The 17137-nt window shown below is 37.3% G+C and overlaps 1 protein-coding gene across 2 annotated transcripts in view; it reads right to left on the bottom strand.

Moving 5' to 3' along the window:
* Nucleotides 1–14845, bottom strand: part of RBBP5 (RB binding protein 5, histone lysine methyltransferase complex subunit) — a 22759-nt gene extending 7914 nt beyond the window's left edge. The window contains exons 1-12 of one of the 2 annotated variants that reach the window (XM_015817800.2): nt 14797–14845; nt 12968–12993; nt 12552–12724; nt 11855–11995; nt 9786–9948; nt 8424–8533; nt 6713–6832; nt 5456–5609; nt 5283–5354; nt 4117–4234; nt 1547–1616; nt 806–1035 (exon numbers count right to left, since the gene is read on the bottom strand). In XM_015817800.2, the coding sequence (XP_015673286.1) occupies nt 806–1035; nt 1547–1616; nt 4117–4234; nt 5283–5354; nt 5456–5609; nt 6713–6832; nt 8424–8533; nt 9786–9948; nt 11855–11995; nt 12552–12724; nt 12968–12993; nt 14797–14815 (1396 nt within the window). In that variant the 5' untranslated portion in view covers nt 14816–14845. The remainder of the gene's footprint in view (nt 1–805; nt 1036–1546; nt 1617–4116; nt 4235–5282; nt 5355–5455; nt 5610–6712; nt 6833–8423; nt 8534–9785; nt 9949–11854; nt 11996–12551; nt 12725–12967; nt 12994–14796) is intronic. The other variant, XM_015817799.2, reaches the window with a different exon arrangement.
* Between the last annotated feature and the right edge of the window lie 2292 nt (nt 14846–17137).

Below are 17137 nucleotides of genomic sequence, written 5' to 3'. Positions count from 1 at the left end.
AGCTTTGTCCATCAAAAGAGCTTTGTCCATCCCCTACAATCACTTCAGTCATTTTTTTGGAATTTGGCAAGGGAATTCTGAAGATGATTATTTTCTGGCAAGACCTGCTGCATCTTTGATGACTCATGCTAAAGGCACTGTTCACTCTTAAGGCCTGTTCCCCCAAGGTTTTGGCAAATAATCCAGAAGAATTAAATTGCACGTTATTCTTGCAATGCTTGGTCTGCACCGTGTGCCAAACATTTCTCACAGATCTGGTGAGTGCTGTGGAGGATGAGCCATTTGCTTCCTCTGAAGCACTCACACAACCTTTTGGCTATCCAGAGGAGACATTATATGCCTGCATTGATCAATATTTATAGAGATGTGCTCTTTCCAAAAGCTTTTGATGAACAATCTGGAGAAGGCAGAGTGCTCTCACAATTCTTGCTAAAGCTTTGTGAAGCAGAGTAAAGAGAAGTAACATATGAAATAACTTTAAATTTTATGTAATGAGGTAAAGGGTAGGGAAGATGTCCAGTTCAGAAGCATTCTTTTCTGGGTGATAAGCTGGTCCCATAGAAAATAAGAATAACAAATGTCAGAATTCTGCTTTCTTGAAAAGTAAATATATTATCCATTCATTTCTTAAATGAATCATAATGTCAAGTAATTCAGAAAAAAAATGTGAGCATACCTGTACATCCCCATCTATTCTGCAGACTACTGAAAATTAATCATGTTGGCAGCATGGACTGAAGGACAGATCATTATTCTTTAATAAGTCTGCCTAACGATAAAGGAATGAAAAGGAATCCCTACCCACCATCATTAGGTACTCCCTGCAGTTCTATGTTGGTTGTTTTAGGTTTCTTCTTTGGAGGCTGAGGTCCATCGGACAAAGATGGCCGCTTCTTCTCAGAGCCTATTCCTTCATCAGGTAAAGCAGTCTGAACTGCATCTGGTGGAGGCCCATATGGATTTTCCTCTGGGTCTTCCACCTCAGGAGCAATAGGCAAGTAGAGTAAAGCTTTAGAGTCTTCCAGTTCTTCATCACTGTCAGAGAAATAATTTATTTTGCTCATTAGCAACACACATGAGGGAAGGAATGTTCCTTCATTTGATTTTATACTCTTGCCTCTCCTAGAGTATTATCACCGCTACATTAACCATTCAAATGCACGCTGTGAAGGCATCTCACATATGGCAAAAAAAGAATACTCCTCTCAATAACCGTCCTGGTTTCCTAATACGTTTCACCACAAATTACATTAATCACACAACTTTTGTAAGAGAAAAGCATTCTTCAGAAACTTGGAAGGTTATTTAAATAGATGCTATTTAAAACAGATTCTTGCACGAGGGCATTTTTGATCAGAACTAGCTTCCTACTCATATCACAGATCTTTTAGAGCTTCAAGGTTAATCTGCTTTAACAAACAGTAAACATTACTGAATGGGCAGGACTTGATTCTGAAATATACACAGACAAATAATTCATGCTCATAATTGGAATCAACTAAAATTTCTTTATAGTCTTGTAATAGCTGGGCCGTTACCAATTTACCTGCTACAAAAAGCTGCAATAGGGTCTACACTAGTTACATCCACTTCCTCATCTTCTGCAGCATCAGCACCTGTCAAGTAATGAAAGTCAGAATCACAAATTAGGGGACCATTAGCATTTACTTGATAAGCGCTGTTCTGCACTAGCAAATCAGTGGAGATCAAAGGATAGTAAACCATAATATTAAACATATACTATTATTGCCTCTAGGTAATGGAATGCCCTCCAAAGGGACCATTAATTCAGATGCTGTTCTGTTTAAAATATCATTAACACTAACTCGCTCATGTAAAACATTTGCAAAGTAACAAGACATCCAGAATTAAATGTTATTTAATTGAACTCTCTTAAATTGGAGCATTTAAAATGTTTTACTCTTTTGTTTATGGAAATTTATTACTGAATTTTTTTTATCATTCTTTATTATTTTTCCCCTATACTGCTTTGGGCTCTTTTGAGTGCAAAAGCATTAAACAAAACTTCTCATAAAAATAGGCATTGGCAATGTTTGCTATCCTCTAGCAATCTGTCAACGCTGCTAACATCGGATATTCTTGCTTTGACAACAAATGAAAATGCAGCCATTTTCTCTATTCTTTTAGAATTAGTTGATGCTGGGAGGGGAGAATGGGATGAGTCAACCTAGTCATAACAATAATAACTTTGCCGTGGGGAACCCAAGGTCATTTGGCCCAGAGCTGATAGCATTTTGGCAGGCTGGAGAGCTGGGGAGGAAGCCTGCATTTCAAGCTAATTGGGGGATGTGATTTATGACTGTTTATTGGACTGTTTATACAAACTTTGTATCCAAGGGAGGGGAATTTAGTTTTTGGCTTCAACTATGTAGTGCCAATACTTTGTTTTCCGAATAAAAGATTCTTTAAGGTAAACAATGCCTTGAAGTTTTTTTGAAGGGTTTCATCTGACAGAACCATGACAATCTTCTTGAAAGATTTATTAGATTACTTAAACAATAGCTATATTTTCAAGTAACACATTCAACTTTATTATGCTTTTAATAGAAGTTTCATGTAATGTTGCTTGATTCAATATTATATTAATATAATAATATAATATAATATAATATAATATAATATAATATAATATAATATAATAATATAATATAATATAATATAATATAATTAACAGAATAATTCTATATTTGTATATACATACTTTTGTGTCCAATAAAACAATAAACTTTTAAACATTAAACATTTCCAGAATCATTTTAAAAAAATAAAATGAAACAATAAATACAATGAAACAATCACAACAAAAGTCATACCACTCATTATTCCAAAGTAAAGTAGGCACTTAATTGTTTATCTTAAAACAGTCCTGATTATAGGCTCAGAAATTATAAACAATTGAGAAAGAAAAAGCTAAGAAAGATAAAGCCCTGGCATAAGGTATACATTTTCAGATAGAAGGATGAAGTCATGACTATTGTCGGAAATAAGTCCCATCCACCAATGTTTCTTGTTCCTCAGAAAGGATTGTTACAAATAATCCATCCTAATATATAATTTACAAGATAGTATTTAAATGTGTTCCAATTTACCCAAGAACAATTTATTCTGCAGGAATTACAACAATTAATACTAAAACAATTATCAGTAATTACAGAAGATTAATTATACATATTGTGATCAGCCAAGTAACAAGGCTGTACTCTATATTGCTAATTTGAATGAGGGACATCAGGTACCGTAGTCAGAAAAACATGTTAAAGGTAACTAGGCCATTAAAGTTTTTAGGGTTAGATTTATAGTAGTAAACTTATATAATGAAAGAAAACAACAAATAAAACAGACACGTAGATGTCATTCTTTATAGAAGGTTTTCTTTAAAAAAAAACATCTTAATGCAAGCTTAGAAAAATGCTCTATTTGTATAACTTTGCCACATAAACTTTTACATTTTAGAACATATGGTTTATCTATCTATACATATATATCTATATCTATACATCTCTCTCTATACACACACATATATGTGTATACACACACACACAAGTTCTAAAGTTTATGTGGCAAAGTTATACACTCTCTCTATACGTATCAATATAATTGGGATTTGCTATAACTGGTATGGGCGAAGATGTGTTTTATTTTATAAAGTATAATTTCTGACAATTGTACCATATTAACAAAAAGACAAACTGCACTACTTATATATGTGAAATGACTCATACCAAACATTCTTTAAAGCACAGCAGTGGAGAGCTTCAAAAACATATATTTAATTTTACACTAATTTCACTATTTTAAAGATTAAGGTTAGGTCACATACATTCACTTAGCATGGACCCCAGTTCTGAAGCTTCACATGGCTTTCTTATGGTAGCTGGGCTCCAAGCATGCTGCTGGCAACTGTTGCTGTCAGCAGATGAAGACAACCATCATCTGTTGGTTGAACGATTCAAAAAAACCAGTATGTTTTCATCTACCACAAAGATATCAATTTGCCATGATAAGAAAAAAAATATGCTGGATTCAAATGGGCATTGACATTTCCAGCAGAGTTATTCTTGTTTTAAAATAAATTTAAAATAATACATTAATTACCTGTTTGTTCTGGCTCACTTTTATCTTCATCTTCAATGTCAAATTCAGACTCCCGTTCTTCATATTCTACATTTTCATCCAGCTCTTTAAAATCAGGTGCAAAGGCACTCCAGTTTTCCTAAACCATAAATCCCCCCCATCCAAAAACATTTGAAACTTGTGATGCCATGGAACAGATAAGTACCATTGTAAGCAATGAGCAACAGCTTTTCAATCACACCATGCTATATATTGAGCAGCAAACTCACTCTATGGCCCTCCTTGTCCAAAAAAGGTGTTTCCGGTGTTGATTGTGACTCACTACATAAAGGTTCTACTTAAAAGCCAGTTTGGGCCAACCCTTCTCTCCTTCGTCTTTGCAACAAAAGCCTGAAACCTCCTGCTTCCTAAAAGTCACTCTCCCGTAACCTAATAATGTCTTCACCTGCTGCTTTGGACTCTTGTAATTTGAACTTATTTGATTAAACTTCTGTATGCTTGCCCAAAAGCCCTGCCTGCTGGTGCTTGTCTTTGCTTAAATATGAAGTGAAAGTCTAGCACCTCAACTTCTCTGGGTGTCCCTGATTGTTCTGGAACATAACAGGAGAGGTCATCTAAATCATCATGGTCAAGTTCTCCTTCAGTGCAAAAAAATTAAACAACAAGACAAACAGCTGTCAAGCTTTCACCTAGGCACATCCAATGAAGGGGAGTCTATCATCTCTCTGTATAATTGGTTCTACTGTCAAATTGCTTTCCACGTTAGGATTTTTAAAAACATTTAGATGGTTCTTGCATTCTTTTATATTATTCTGTATTCTGTATTTATTTAGAATACAAATCCTAGGGAAGTTTATGCAAATATTGTAAACATATTCAGAATAAATGAAAACAGAGTCGCCACCCAGAGGCGTAGCGTGGGGGGTGCAGGGGGGGCCGGCCGCACCGGACGCAACATCTGGGGGGGGCGCTCGCACTCGCAGCTCTCTGCCCCTGCCTGGCTCACTCACTCTCTCTGCAGTGCTGGCTGTGCGAATCCGATCCGAGCCGCCGGGTCGCCGACGCCGCCCACTGTGGAGGGGGGCGCAAATTACTTGCCCCGGGTGCTGACAACCCACGCTACGCCACTGTCGCCACCCGAAACCAAAATGTAAAAGACTAATAAAATGCAGCAGAATTCTACCTACCACTTGATTCTGTGCCCATATAGATACCACTCCACTGGAAATAGAAGCAATGATTGGTCGGACAGGATGCCACTAGAATTGCAGCAAGAAGGAGAACAGTGGCACATATATTAAAAAAAATTCGGGCCAATTATTCTGACAAAATAGAATGGAGAGAAAGATGGAGCACTTACTGCCACATCCAGCAACAGCTCTCCCCTAGTGCCATGCAGGATTTTCACAAGGTTGCCAATACTTTTCTCCCAAATGTACAGAGCATGCTGACGGGCTGACCCTGCAACAATATATTCCCCGTCACCAGAGAAACAGCATTTTTTCCAAGGCGTCCTACAGAAAAGGAATTAGCAGAAAAAGTTAACCGATTCTTTCAAGAGCAGGAAAAATAAAAGATTCCACACATCCCCCCCAAAAAACCCTCTAACAATGCTTTCTCTGGAGACAATGACATATTATTCAGAAAATGCACATTGCAAATTCTGCTATGTAAATGTAACTATTCAAGTCAAGTTATATTTCCCAAATTGATTAACTGGACCATCAATCCTTGGGTGATTATTTAGAAAAACTATTGCAAAATGTAATAGAAAATATAAAAATAAACTGCATCACTGTATTTTTCCAGACTCTAAAGTTCTGCTCGGGACAGATCTGGGCTTACACAAGATTACGGTAATCAAAAGAAGGTTCTGTTTCAACAGAAACAGCCTTTAAAAATATACGAATGAAAATGGACAGAAAAGCAAACAACTCTGCAAATCTGTCTAAAATCACTTGTTGGCTCATCTTGTCCCAGAATTATCTGCATCAATAATTTGAGGGTTTTTTTTATATTAAGAGCCACCCAGAGCTTGTTGCAAGATGGGCACTATATAAATTTTTCAAATAAATCAATAGCTAATAGGAAGACCCAAGTGACTGGCTGATCTCAAAATGCCTAAGCAGCAATTCCCCCAGTTAGGACTAGGATGGGAGACCAACAGCAAATTCTAGGGCTATAAATCAAACCAGTAAGTTGAAAAAAGACACAACCATTTCATTTTATTGTTAAGAAAACAACAAGGATAAATCTATGTAATTACTAGGAGCTGAGCCTGACATTTAGAAATTTGAGTAATCTTCATAGGATTATGTTGTAAAAGTAAGTTTCAGTTTTTGAAAGAGTTACTACTAAATAATTATACAATCCTACCCATGTAGATTGAGGTCTTCTTTTTGTAAATGGGGGATCAGTAGTGAGGGATCAATGGTCAGGGAAGCCTGTCATATAGGACAAGTTGAATATTTGAATGAATAATTATTGTTTTGGAAGGTCACAAAGCAAACAGCTATGTAAGAGGCTTAACTATTATTAGCTATTCAATTAAATACTGAATATTACAAAGGAAATATATTCTGATGCCTTAAAATACTTAGCTACTTTATACATTTACCTGTTCACCAAATCTTGCAGTTTTTGCATTGGTTCTGGTTCCCCATCTCTACCACAGGTCAAGATTTCCCGGCCATCATAAACTCGGATTATGCGATCAGCAGTATTTATGAGAAAGCAACTGGAAGATGGAAATATATTAATATGCTACAATGATACTAGCTTTCTGAAATACACTGCTGAACCACCCTTTTACAATACAGGTAGTCATTGCTTAATGACCACTCAGTGACCATTAAAAATTATGACTGCACTGAATAAGTAAAAATTATAACCGGTCCTTGAAGTTCTGGCATTTGCAATATATCCACAACCGTATGATCACAATTCAAGTGCTAGTTGACCAGCAAACAATTATAATGGTTCCAACATCTTGTGGCCCTATCATCATGATTTGCCACGTTCACTGCTGGCTTCCCATTAGCAAAGTGAATGGGGAAGCCAGCAGGAGGTTGTAATTGCATCACACTTACTGACCATGTGCAATTTGCTTCATGATGGCAAACAGCGATTTGGGTGATATATAAATTTAATAAATAAAAGGGACTAATGTTATAAATTGGCATGTGATTTTCTGCTTTACATTCAGTGTCGTTTAGAAAAGAGTTGCAGATCCCAATTGCCATTGTTAAGCAAGGACTACCTGCATATCTGGTAATCAATAATAATAATATTATAATATGTAAGCCAGAAAGACTTCCTTTGGATGCACCCAAAGATTCAGATGCAATAGAATAAGTTTAGTTTTTGAAGGCTGCTTTTTATCTCAGGGTGTAAGCTGCTTTTTCAAAACTTTTTCAGTTTCAAAAACAAATTGCCATGTGACATGAAAGCTACACTAAAGCTTCTTCAAGCATGTACAATTACATTTAGATGTTTTATTTGTTTAGCTTTCAATCATAGTATTAACTAACTTTATCCTTTTTTCATGACAGCTGCTCCTTAAATTAGCTAATGTTCAAGTATCTACCTAATTTCAAATATTGGTGATCACTTTCATCACTTTCAAAAGCAACAGTCACTAGGACAATTTCCCAATTAGCCTAAAAGATATACGAACAAACTTGGCTGAAGATCATACAATCTAATGCAAACTCAAAATTCTAAAATTGTCCTTATCTAAAACACGTCTCAAAACATTTCAAAAGGCAAAAGAAAGTCATTCTGAAAAATAAGCCCAAGTATTAATCCATTGATAAAAATGGGCATTTGGCAACTCTAAGGGATTTAAATTAAATTTTAGCTGCAGGTGGTACCAATCAGGACATCTGGGGAACTAACATAGCTTATTAGGGAAGGAGCATAGCTCTGTTCTATGATACATGATTTGTGTAAAGAAACCTTCAAATTCAAGTCCCTGTTAAAAGATAAAGAACTAAGTGACAGGAAATATTACTGCATGAGCTTGACCAGAACGAACAATACCAGCCTAGATAAACAAGATGTGGCATACCGGGCAATTTCCTATGCTTTTCCGATAAATCCAGATACTCTCATAATTTAACCTCATTTTGAAATGAATTATTGTCATCACTGCAGAACACTCACAGAATGTGTGTTGAGAGGAACAGGATTATATTCAGTAATTCCACTCCATATCACAAGTGGGAAGAATTTTAAATTGTCTACACAAATGGCATTTGGGGGGGAAAGCTTTTCACCATTATGCTTTTAGTGAATAAACTGTGACGCTCTGACTGACTTCAACTCACCTTCCTTTTCGAGCAAATTCTATAGATTTAATTGCAGTAGTGTTGCTGGTTCCTGTTGTCACTCTGAAGGAAGCAACAAGGTCCTGAGTGTCTATCTTTAACACTAAGATCTGAAAAAGAAAGAAAAAATGGGTACAATCTTACTACCTAAAACTTGTAAGAAAAATCAATGAATTGCAAGGGTATACAGTTCGCCCCAACTATATACCCTTGCAATTTTATTTTACTCCATAACTTATCAAACAGTAAGCAAGGATCTTAAAACATTAAAAATGAGACAAAGCTTTACATTTAACATTGCAATACTACAGCAGGTATTAAAAACTCAACATATGCTGCCAATAGTATAGATTTCATTTTGCACAGTAGTATCTTTCCAAATGAGAATAGCATCGTTAAGAAACATTTTACAGAATTACTATAAGAAATTTCAACTGAATGTCAATCTTAATATTCTTTGTATCATTGCATGCATTTGAACCCAAAAATTTCTGGCATTTTTACAAGTTCACCAGGAAGGATAAAATGACCTTCATATTGTCCAATGTCGGTTATCTTTACGAGTCACATGCCAACAAGCATCCTCACTCCTGAGTAAGCTAGAATTTTTTCTGTATGATATATTACATTTTATATCATAAAACTCAATTGTTAAAAGCTTCAAGTAACAGACTAATTAACAGTTTTGTGAATTCTCTAGAACACCAAGATCAGCTCAACCTAAACCAGATGTATGGTTATACAATAGCATTTGAGACAGTAGTCATGCCAAATCCTTGATCAATGTAGTAGGGTAATATACTTTTTCTGCATTTATCTATTGTTCATGAATGTGTGGTATCTCTTTGAGCAATAAAATATTCATTGCATGACATCTAGTGGACATATTGCAAATACAACCCTTCAAACAAACTGGTGAATAGTGTGGCCAAACACATTGAATGATTATGGGTCATCAACTCAATGCTGACTTTTACTGAGAGACAGATCTGTCCCCAACTTTTCCAATAGTTTATCCATTACTGCTGTAATTAAGTCCAACCACCTTATTGCTTGTGATCCCTTTCTTCTGTCTTCTTCCATCTTTCCCAGCGTTATAGACTTCTCAAGAGGGCTACGTCTATGCATGATGTGTCCAAAGTATGATCACTGAGCCTTATCATTGAAGCAGAATCCTCTGTGATTATTGAAAAGCTTCAATGAATTCAATGGGGATTTAATATGAGACGAGCGAGGATTGCATCCCTATGCTGCAGAACTAATTTTTACTTACCAGATACAAATCCTATTTATTTCCATGGGTTTTACCTTTGAGACAGGTTTAGGTTATAGAACAAATAAAACAATATAATTATTTCTCACCTTCCCTTTAGCATTCCCTGTGTAGATATATTCCCCTCGTCGATCAAAAGAAGCTACCACATTGAGATCAGAATCATCATCTACTGGTAGGACAACATGCTTCGAATCAGACAATGTTAGCATTACTGGGGCAGATTTCATTGGACATACTAATACTATGTTTCTAAAGAAATAGAAAAACAAGAAACAAAAAAATTCCCAAACATCAAGCAACGCATCATCAAAAACGTAAAAAACACAAGGGAAGTATGTTTTTCCCCTGAAAAAAAAATGAATTGTATTTTGTACTCATAAACAAGCGGGATTAATAAATCAATTCAGTATCGTTCATATTCCAAATAGTTAATACAATTCTTATATCTGTTAATTATGTTTTCACTTCCCCATATATAGATACATTCATTTCATTTTTATTCCATATGTCATCCAAGAATCAATAAAATAAAGGGACAAAGATGATATTCTCTAATGAGGAAAGTTTCTGAATAACCTTTCAGGTAAGGCCCTCATGAAATGTAACAGTGATTATTCAGCAGAATAGTGATCCAGTAAAGGTATTTGATGTGATCTGGCTAGAGGATGAGAATGAGGATAAAATGAAGCTAGAAACAATTAAGTGACAGTATTCCTGTCACTCATGATTCTAACAATATTGGAACTAGTGATCCTATTCTTAAACAAACTCAACAAATTCACAGAATCTCTTGCTTGTATCTGTTGACAATAACTGAAAATCAGAGGTTTAGCTATTTAATCATAGAAAGAATTGCTTAATGAAAATCCAGGACTAGGGATTGAGCTTCACAGAAGTGAGAGACTAGTCAACAGGCATGTAAGTGCTAACAGGAGAACAAACTCTGCAGCGACTCTTTAATGAATCTCTGCTGTTTACTGAATGGAGGTTTAGCAAAGTTTATTTAATGTGCTCACTCCCTTTGGGCAGTGTTAAGAAAAATTTAAATATCTCTTATAAATATCCGGCATTGCTACATCTCTAGGATTTCTCTAATCTTGTTTTTTGCATTTTCTGTGGATTTACTGCCTAGTGATAACTTACCAGTTTCAAACCCTGCTTTCCTATTTGACCCTGAGTTTGACCTCAAAGACACTGCAAAAGGATTTTTTCAAAGGCTGTATTAATACATTTTGCTGTTATAGAGTCTGGCCTATTTATACTGGGCCTAAGGGAGATTCTATGCCTGCTATTTTGCCTTCTGGCAACTTGGCATGCCAGCACAGGAAATAATAATAATTATAATTAATAATGTATGCATTAAATATGATAAACAGGTAGACAGCTGTGCGACCACCCACAATAATAATGTTTAAATGTATACTGCCTGACTCTCAACTCTAGATGGCCCACTACAATCAAAGAAATTACAAAACATTTAATGAAATATAAAGATAAAAGATGACGAGAAAACAGACCAAGTGGAATGAAGTAATGGTCTCACTTTCTTTCATCAAAGTCCTAGATGAAGACCCAGATTCTCATGGCTATTCTAAACAACAGCAACGTGAACCTTGAGGGAACCTCATATCTTCTCAAACTGCCAGATTAAGAGAACTTTGTATTTTGTATATTTGCATTTTGCACGTTTGTATTTCCATATGTATTTAGGAAAATACATATGGAAGAAAAATTCCTAAGAAAATTTCACAAAGTTTAGAACAGTATCAAGATTCACAAGCAAGAGAAACACAGATGTTGATAGTGGGAATGAAAGGCAAGATCTTTCTCTATCACTTAACATGTATGCTGCATGCACTTGAAAACAATACTGAATTCTGAGAATCTTAGATCTCAATGCTATCAACCTATTGATGCATTGACCCACAGTTTTTCAGATATACTTTCTTATTCCTGGAGCCAATATATCTACAGTGGTGATAACACTGTATGCCCAACCTAGCCAGTTTTTGTTTTTCTTCAGTTGCTAAGCTGCATAGTAAAAAAAAATCTGTTTTGACTACAACCCATGAAAAGGTATTATAACTTGCATATACTTTAAAGAAATTATCTAGATTACTACTGCTTTTTTAAAAAAGGTGTTAATATTACTTACTGATCACGGGGATGATACTGGACTTTCAAAATAGGAGAAGGAAAACGAAACCTCTGATCACAATCACCAGTCAAAACATCCCACTGAGACACCATATTATCAGTTGATGCACTCACTAACTTATGACCATCTCGACTCCAACTGAAAGAGAAAGATCTAGATAGCCTCTCAGTACAACCTTCACCGTCCTGATCAAATATGTTGACAAGCTTTCTGCAGCACTCCAATCTTTAATTTCCCAAAAAAACATTTATAGAACCAAATGCCTTGTACGTTCAATGGAAAAAATCACGTATTACAACCTTAATCCATCTTTATGCATCACCTATTAGCTGGTATCAAAATAAACTGACTGCATATGTATTTGAGAATCAAATTGCAGCTGAAGCTGTCGCTGAAATTTTTATTGGAACAACTTTCACTGCCCAAAATACTGGACACTTCAGTCCAATTCATTTTTTTGGGTACACAGCTGATGTAAAGTTCACCCAAAGTTTTGAGCTGCCTAGTTGTCATCTATGCACATGCCTGAACTGTAGCTTCCAGTAATAAAAACTAGTAATATTCTAATAAAATGTCCAAAGTTTAAATGTATGAAAATTGTACAATAAATGCATGCAGAGTTCTTTTTTCTGACCTCAACTGCAAGCACATCACCCACAAATCAAATTAAATTTGTATTAGGATAATTCCTTACCATAATGAACAAACTGGGTGAATATGGGCACTTATTATTTTTGCAATGCCCCTTGTCAAGAAATCCCAAATAACAATTCGGCCATCATTACAGCCCACTGCTAGAAGAGTGCCCCATCTGTTAAAAGTACATGTAAGAGCCATACTAATACAGTCCAATGTGCCATCAGCTTCCTGAAAACAAAAAAGGAATAGAAACAATGGAGAGGTTTCATGTATAGATTACATAACCATGTTACTTCACCCCATAAAATGCAATACATTAAATAACTTGTCGCAATGTTTATGTAATAAGTTGAAGATTTAAGACACACAGTCTATTTCATGTGTATATACCAAGAATTCTCCTTTCTATTTCAGCAAAATAGTCACAAACAAACAATATTACAAAATATTTATACAAGGGTAAATACATACCTCTGGATAGTTCTGCCCAAAGGATTCTGAAAAAAAGAAGAAAATATGAAGAAAATTCAAAAATGCCTAACTCCTTTTTGTTGCATGCTGTATTACTGAAGATCTAATGATAGGGGCATGTACTGAAATAATAAATCTGACCTATAAATCAGTAGCATGTATTACAATATTATACCTGCTATGCAGAAATTGAAGGAAGTTTTAGCAATGAGGTTCAAGTAATTTAATATATTTAAATTGAAAAACTGAAAATCTTATCTGCTATATTGGTAAAATTAAACAATATTTACTATTTTTGGATGAGCAAAATATAAATTCCTTGCTGTAGGAATCTCAAAATTTTATCCAAAATTACTCTTTGGATTCCAACAGCCATATAATCATCAAAATTAAAGTATTTCTTAAAGTTAGAAATGTTCAAAAATGGGATGTTGCCATGCCTTAAGGGGAAGCAATTAATAATATAAAACTTTTTAAAAAAGAAACATACATAGGTTTTCTTTTTGACAGGTCACTTTGGAAGTAATTATCTACTGAGGTCCATTAATTCTCATTTATACTCCAAGCCCTTTAACTGTAACTTCATCTCAAGTGAAATAGGCATGTAGAGGACTAGAAAAAGATGCACTGCCTGTTTCAAAATGTTATGAAGCTGATACTTTCACCAGATATTCCTTTATCACATAATTTATACTACTTAAATCATTTGTAACTCATCTACACAATACTTCCAAAGTTAAAATACAGTAGTGAAATAACCTGACCTCAATATTACATTAAGGATGGGTTTCCTCGCTATACATAATGGATTTTTCGGGGGGGGGGGGACCAGCAAAAGAGAAAAGATGAAATCGCCAGCCCACCTATAACAATTCTCAAAACCGGGTCCAACGGAGTTTGATGTAGGCGCCCGCGTCATAAATCTGCCTGATATATGTTTGAATATCAGTACCTGGGGTTGGTAGTTAGGCCAGGGGTAGGCAACCTCGGCTCTTTTATGACTCATGGACTTCAACTCCCAGAATTCCCGAGTCAGCTGTGCTGACTCGGGAATTCTGGGAGTTGAAGTCCATGACTCATAAAAGAGCCGAGGTTGCCTACCCCTGAGTTAGGCTATTGGTTTGAGCTCCGAGCTTGGCAATTTGGTTGCAAACGTTTCGTCACGATTCGAGGAGACACCGTCAGGGCGCTTTGAATTGTGCTCGTCTGTCGGAGCGCTGGCCTTTAAATACCTTTTTATGCGATGCAAATTGGTACGAATGTTGTTTATTCGGATATTTCTGAGTCACGGTCTGATTTCGGATACCCGAAATAAACAACGTTCATACCAATTTGCATTGTCTAATAAAAGGTATTGAAAGGCCACTGTTCCGACAGACGAGCACAATTCAAAGCCCCCCCCCCCGACGGTGTCCCCTCGAAACGTTTGCAACCAAATTGCCAAGCTCGGAGCTCAAACCAACAGCGTCAATCTGCCTCTTGTCTCCGGGACTCTTTTGCATTTCAACCGCACCAAATGTTTTTGAAGCGATCGGGAGGCAGCGTCCCGCCGTTTCCGCACCGCTGGACAGCTGTGCCCAGTTCTGCAAACGGGACGAAGGAAAATGCGCCCCCCGCCGCTTCCCGCGTCCCAGTCAAAGAAGCAACCCAGCGGCCCTTTCTTTCCCCCCGAGCCAGTTCCAACACCGCGATGCTTTACCGCCCACAAACGTGCCTTCCCGGGTTTATCCCACAGCCCGTCTGCTCATCGTCCCCCGGCTGCCCTGTCCTGTCCACGCATCCCAGCCCCAAGTAAAGAGCAGCGACCAAAGCGCCTTCTCCCCACGCACCGAGCAGCTCCAGGTTCATCTTGCTCACACTCTTCTTCCGTCCGATCCCGCTTCGGACGCAAAGACCCAAAGGCCCCCACCCGAAGGGGCTGCCGCCATAACTCAGCCTGATGAAAACGTTTTCTATTTCCTCACGGCTTCGATCCTTCTCTGCGTCAGACGAAATAATTGCTCATCGTTTTCGTACCCAACATTTCCTAAAAGCGGAGAACAACACGGCGAGAAGCATTTTGGATGTGTGGAGAAAACAGGCAGCGCCGTGGACAGACCGGCATCGACACACTCCACTAATATAAACCGTGCTGAAACAAAGTGAGGTGAAAGGAGTTCCCCTTTACGGATTCGAAAGAGTCCGGAGGGAAGAGAAACAAGGGATAATGGAAGGAGAAAGAAGCAAAGAAAGCGAAGAGGAAGAGAGATGGGGAACTGGCTGGGGAAAGGAGCCAACCGAGGTAGCCGCGGAATCTAAACTTTTAAACAGTTTACAATCGTGAATGAGTGTCAGGAACTATGTGTACCTCTGAGCTTTGGGGATGCCGCTAACAGTTTGCAAGTAAATCTCTATACAGTATTAGAAATCTTAGTTTGTGCAGAACACTGTTGAGTATGCTTTGATTAAACGTGGTTTACTTGTGGTTTACTGCCCAAGCGGGCCAATAATTTAGACTTAGCAGGGAATGCTACATGCAACACAGCTACAAAATGCTGAAAACTTAGTCTATTGCTTATCTTAATGAAAAGCGCTATAAGAAAGCTTCATTGAACAAGGCTTTAATGAGCAGTGGACCTAGTATTTTATGGATCTAGTATTTGGCTTAAAATATAAGAAGCATAAGTAATGCCTGAATAATAAATCAAATCATAGCCACTATGTAGGTACCTAAAACTTAAAAAAATGGGGGAAAGATACAACAGATCTAAATGAAAGTTGCCTGATTTTGTAGAATGGAGTTAAATATATGCAGGGAAAGAATGTGTAGGTTTAATTCTGTGTGTTGGGAGGGGGGTCTGTAAATTTGATAAATACAAAGAAATAATTGTGAAAGAACAACACTGAACTGGTATTGTGGCATAATCAAACTTAGACTGACCAAATGAAGGACTGAGGAAGGGAATCAAATACAAGAAAATGGATATCATAGCATGTTTTAAATAAAAAAATATTATACTCCTTTTTATAAAGTTGTATAACTTGTTCACTTTTGGATTATACTGTTCTCCTCAGTGTTAAAAAACTTTTCCAGTCCTGTGTAGCTTAAGAATCAGGACTGGTAACTTGTATGCAAAATCTATGTATTGTAAGCAAACAGTTCGTGCTCCCAGCTCAAATTCCATTTTACACCACTTTGGAAGCAGTTTAGTTAGCTCTTGAATTTAATATGCTAAATCTCTGTCTCTCAAAAAAGTTAGCCTTAAAAAATGAACCATTGCTTAAGTTAGTCTAAGAGAAATGTTTTTATGGGACCTTAGGCTTGTGCCATTTTCCCTCACAGTCCTCAGGAGAGTCATAGAACATAGAATCCTAAGGCTGGAAGGGACCTCAGAGGTCTTCTAGTCCAACCCCCTGCTTAAGGCAGGAGACATTATATCATCCTAGTCAAATGGTTATCCAATCTATTAACAAAAGTCCACCCCCTTATTGTCTCATTATATTCTTGCTGTTTAACCATTGTCATTAATTTTAATGCTTTTATATTTGTATGCCTTTGTAAGCTGTCCAGTCTCTCTGGATGGGCAGCATATAGTAAAGTCTCCTCCTCCTCCTCCTCCTTTTCCTCTGACTTGTGGAACTGCTTGCCACCTTGCTAGGGGGAGGGGGAACAAAGAATGGACCACTACACCCCCACTTCCCATTACAGTATGTCCCAAGGACCCCATCCCTCCAGGGAGTTGTTGCCGGCCAGCCGGCCAAGTTGCTCCTTTGTCTTTCCTCATTCCATATATGAATGATTCCATATATTTCTCACTCCTTATATAGGCTTGCACTATTTCCCTTCCCCTCATAATTCCCAGGAGAGCAGCAGTGAAGCCGCCTCATCCTCCTCTGCTTACTCTGCCAGGGAACTGCCTGCCACTTTACTGGGGCGGAGGGGAAACAAAGGGAGGAAAAGCTGCACACACCCTTCCCATTCCAGTGTATCCCTAAGGAAAGGGCACACCTGTCAACCACCAGCCCACCACCAGCCCCAGTCAACTCAACTTTGCCAGCAGGCATCCAAGTCACTCCTTCATTCTTCTCTCACATAACTGCCATTGCTGTTAAGAGATTTCAAATTTGGGTCTTGGTTCCAAAGCATTTAATGGCCACTCACCTGTTGGGCCTTGCTGCCCCTTCCATCTT

Source organism: Protobothrops mucrosquamatus, unplaced genomic scaffold (genome assembly GCF_001527695.2).
Source record: "Protobothrops mucrosquamatus isolate PMUCROS unplaced genomic scaffold, P.Mucros_1.0 scaffold638, whole genome shotgun sequence".
NCBI lineage: Eukaryota > Metazoa > Chordata > Lepidosauria > Squamata > Viperidae > Protobothrops > Protobothrops mucrosquamatus.
The sequence above is the reverse complement of the archived record's forward strand: the minus strand, read 5'-3'. Positions and strand labels throughout refer to the sequence as shown.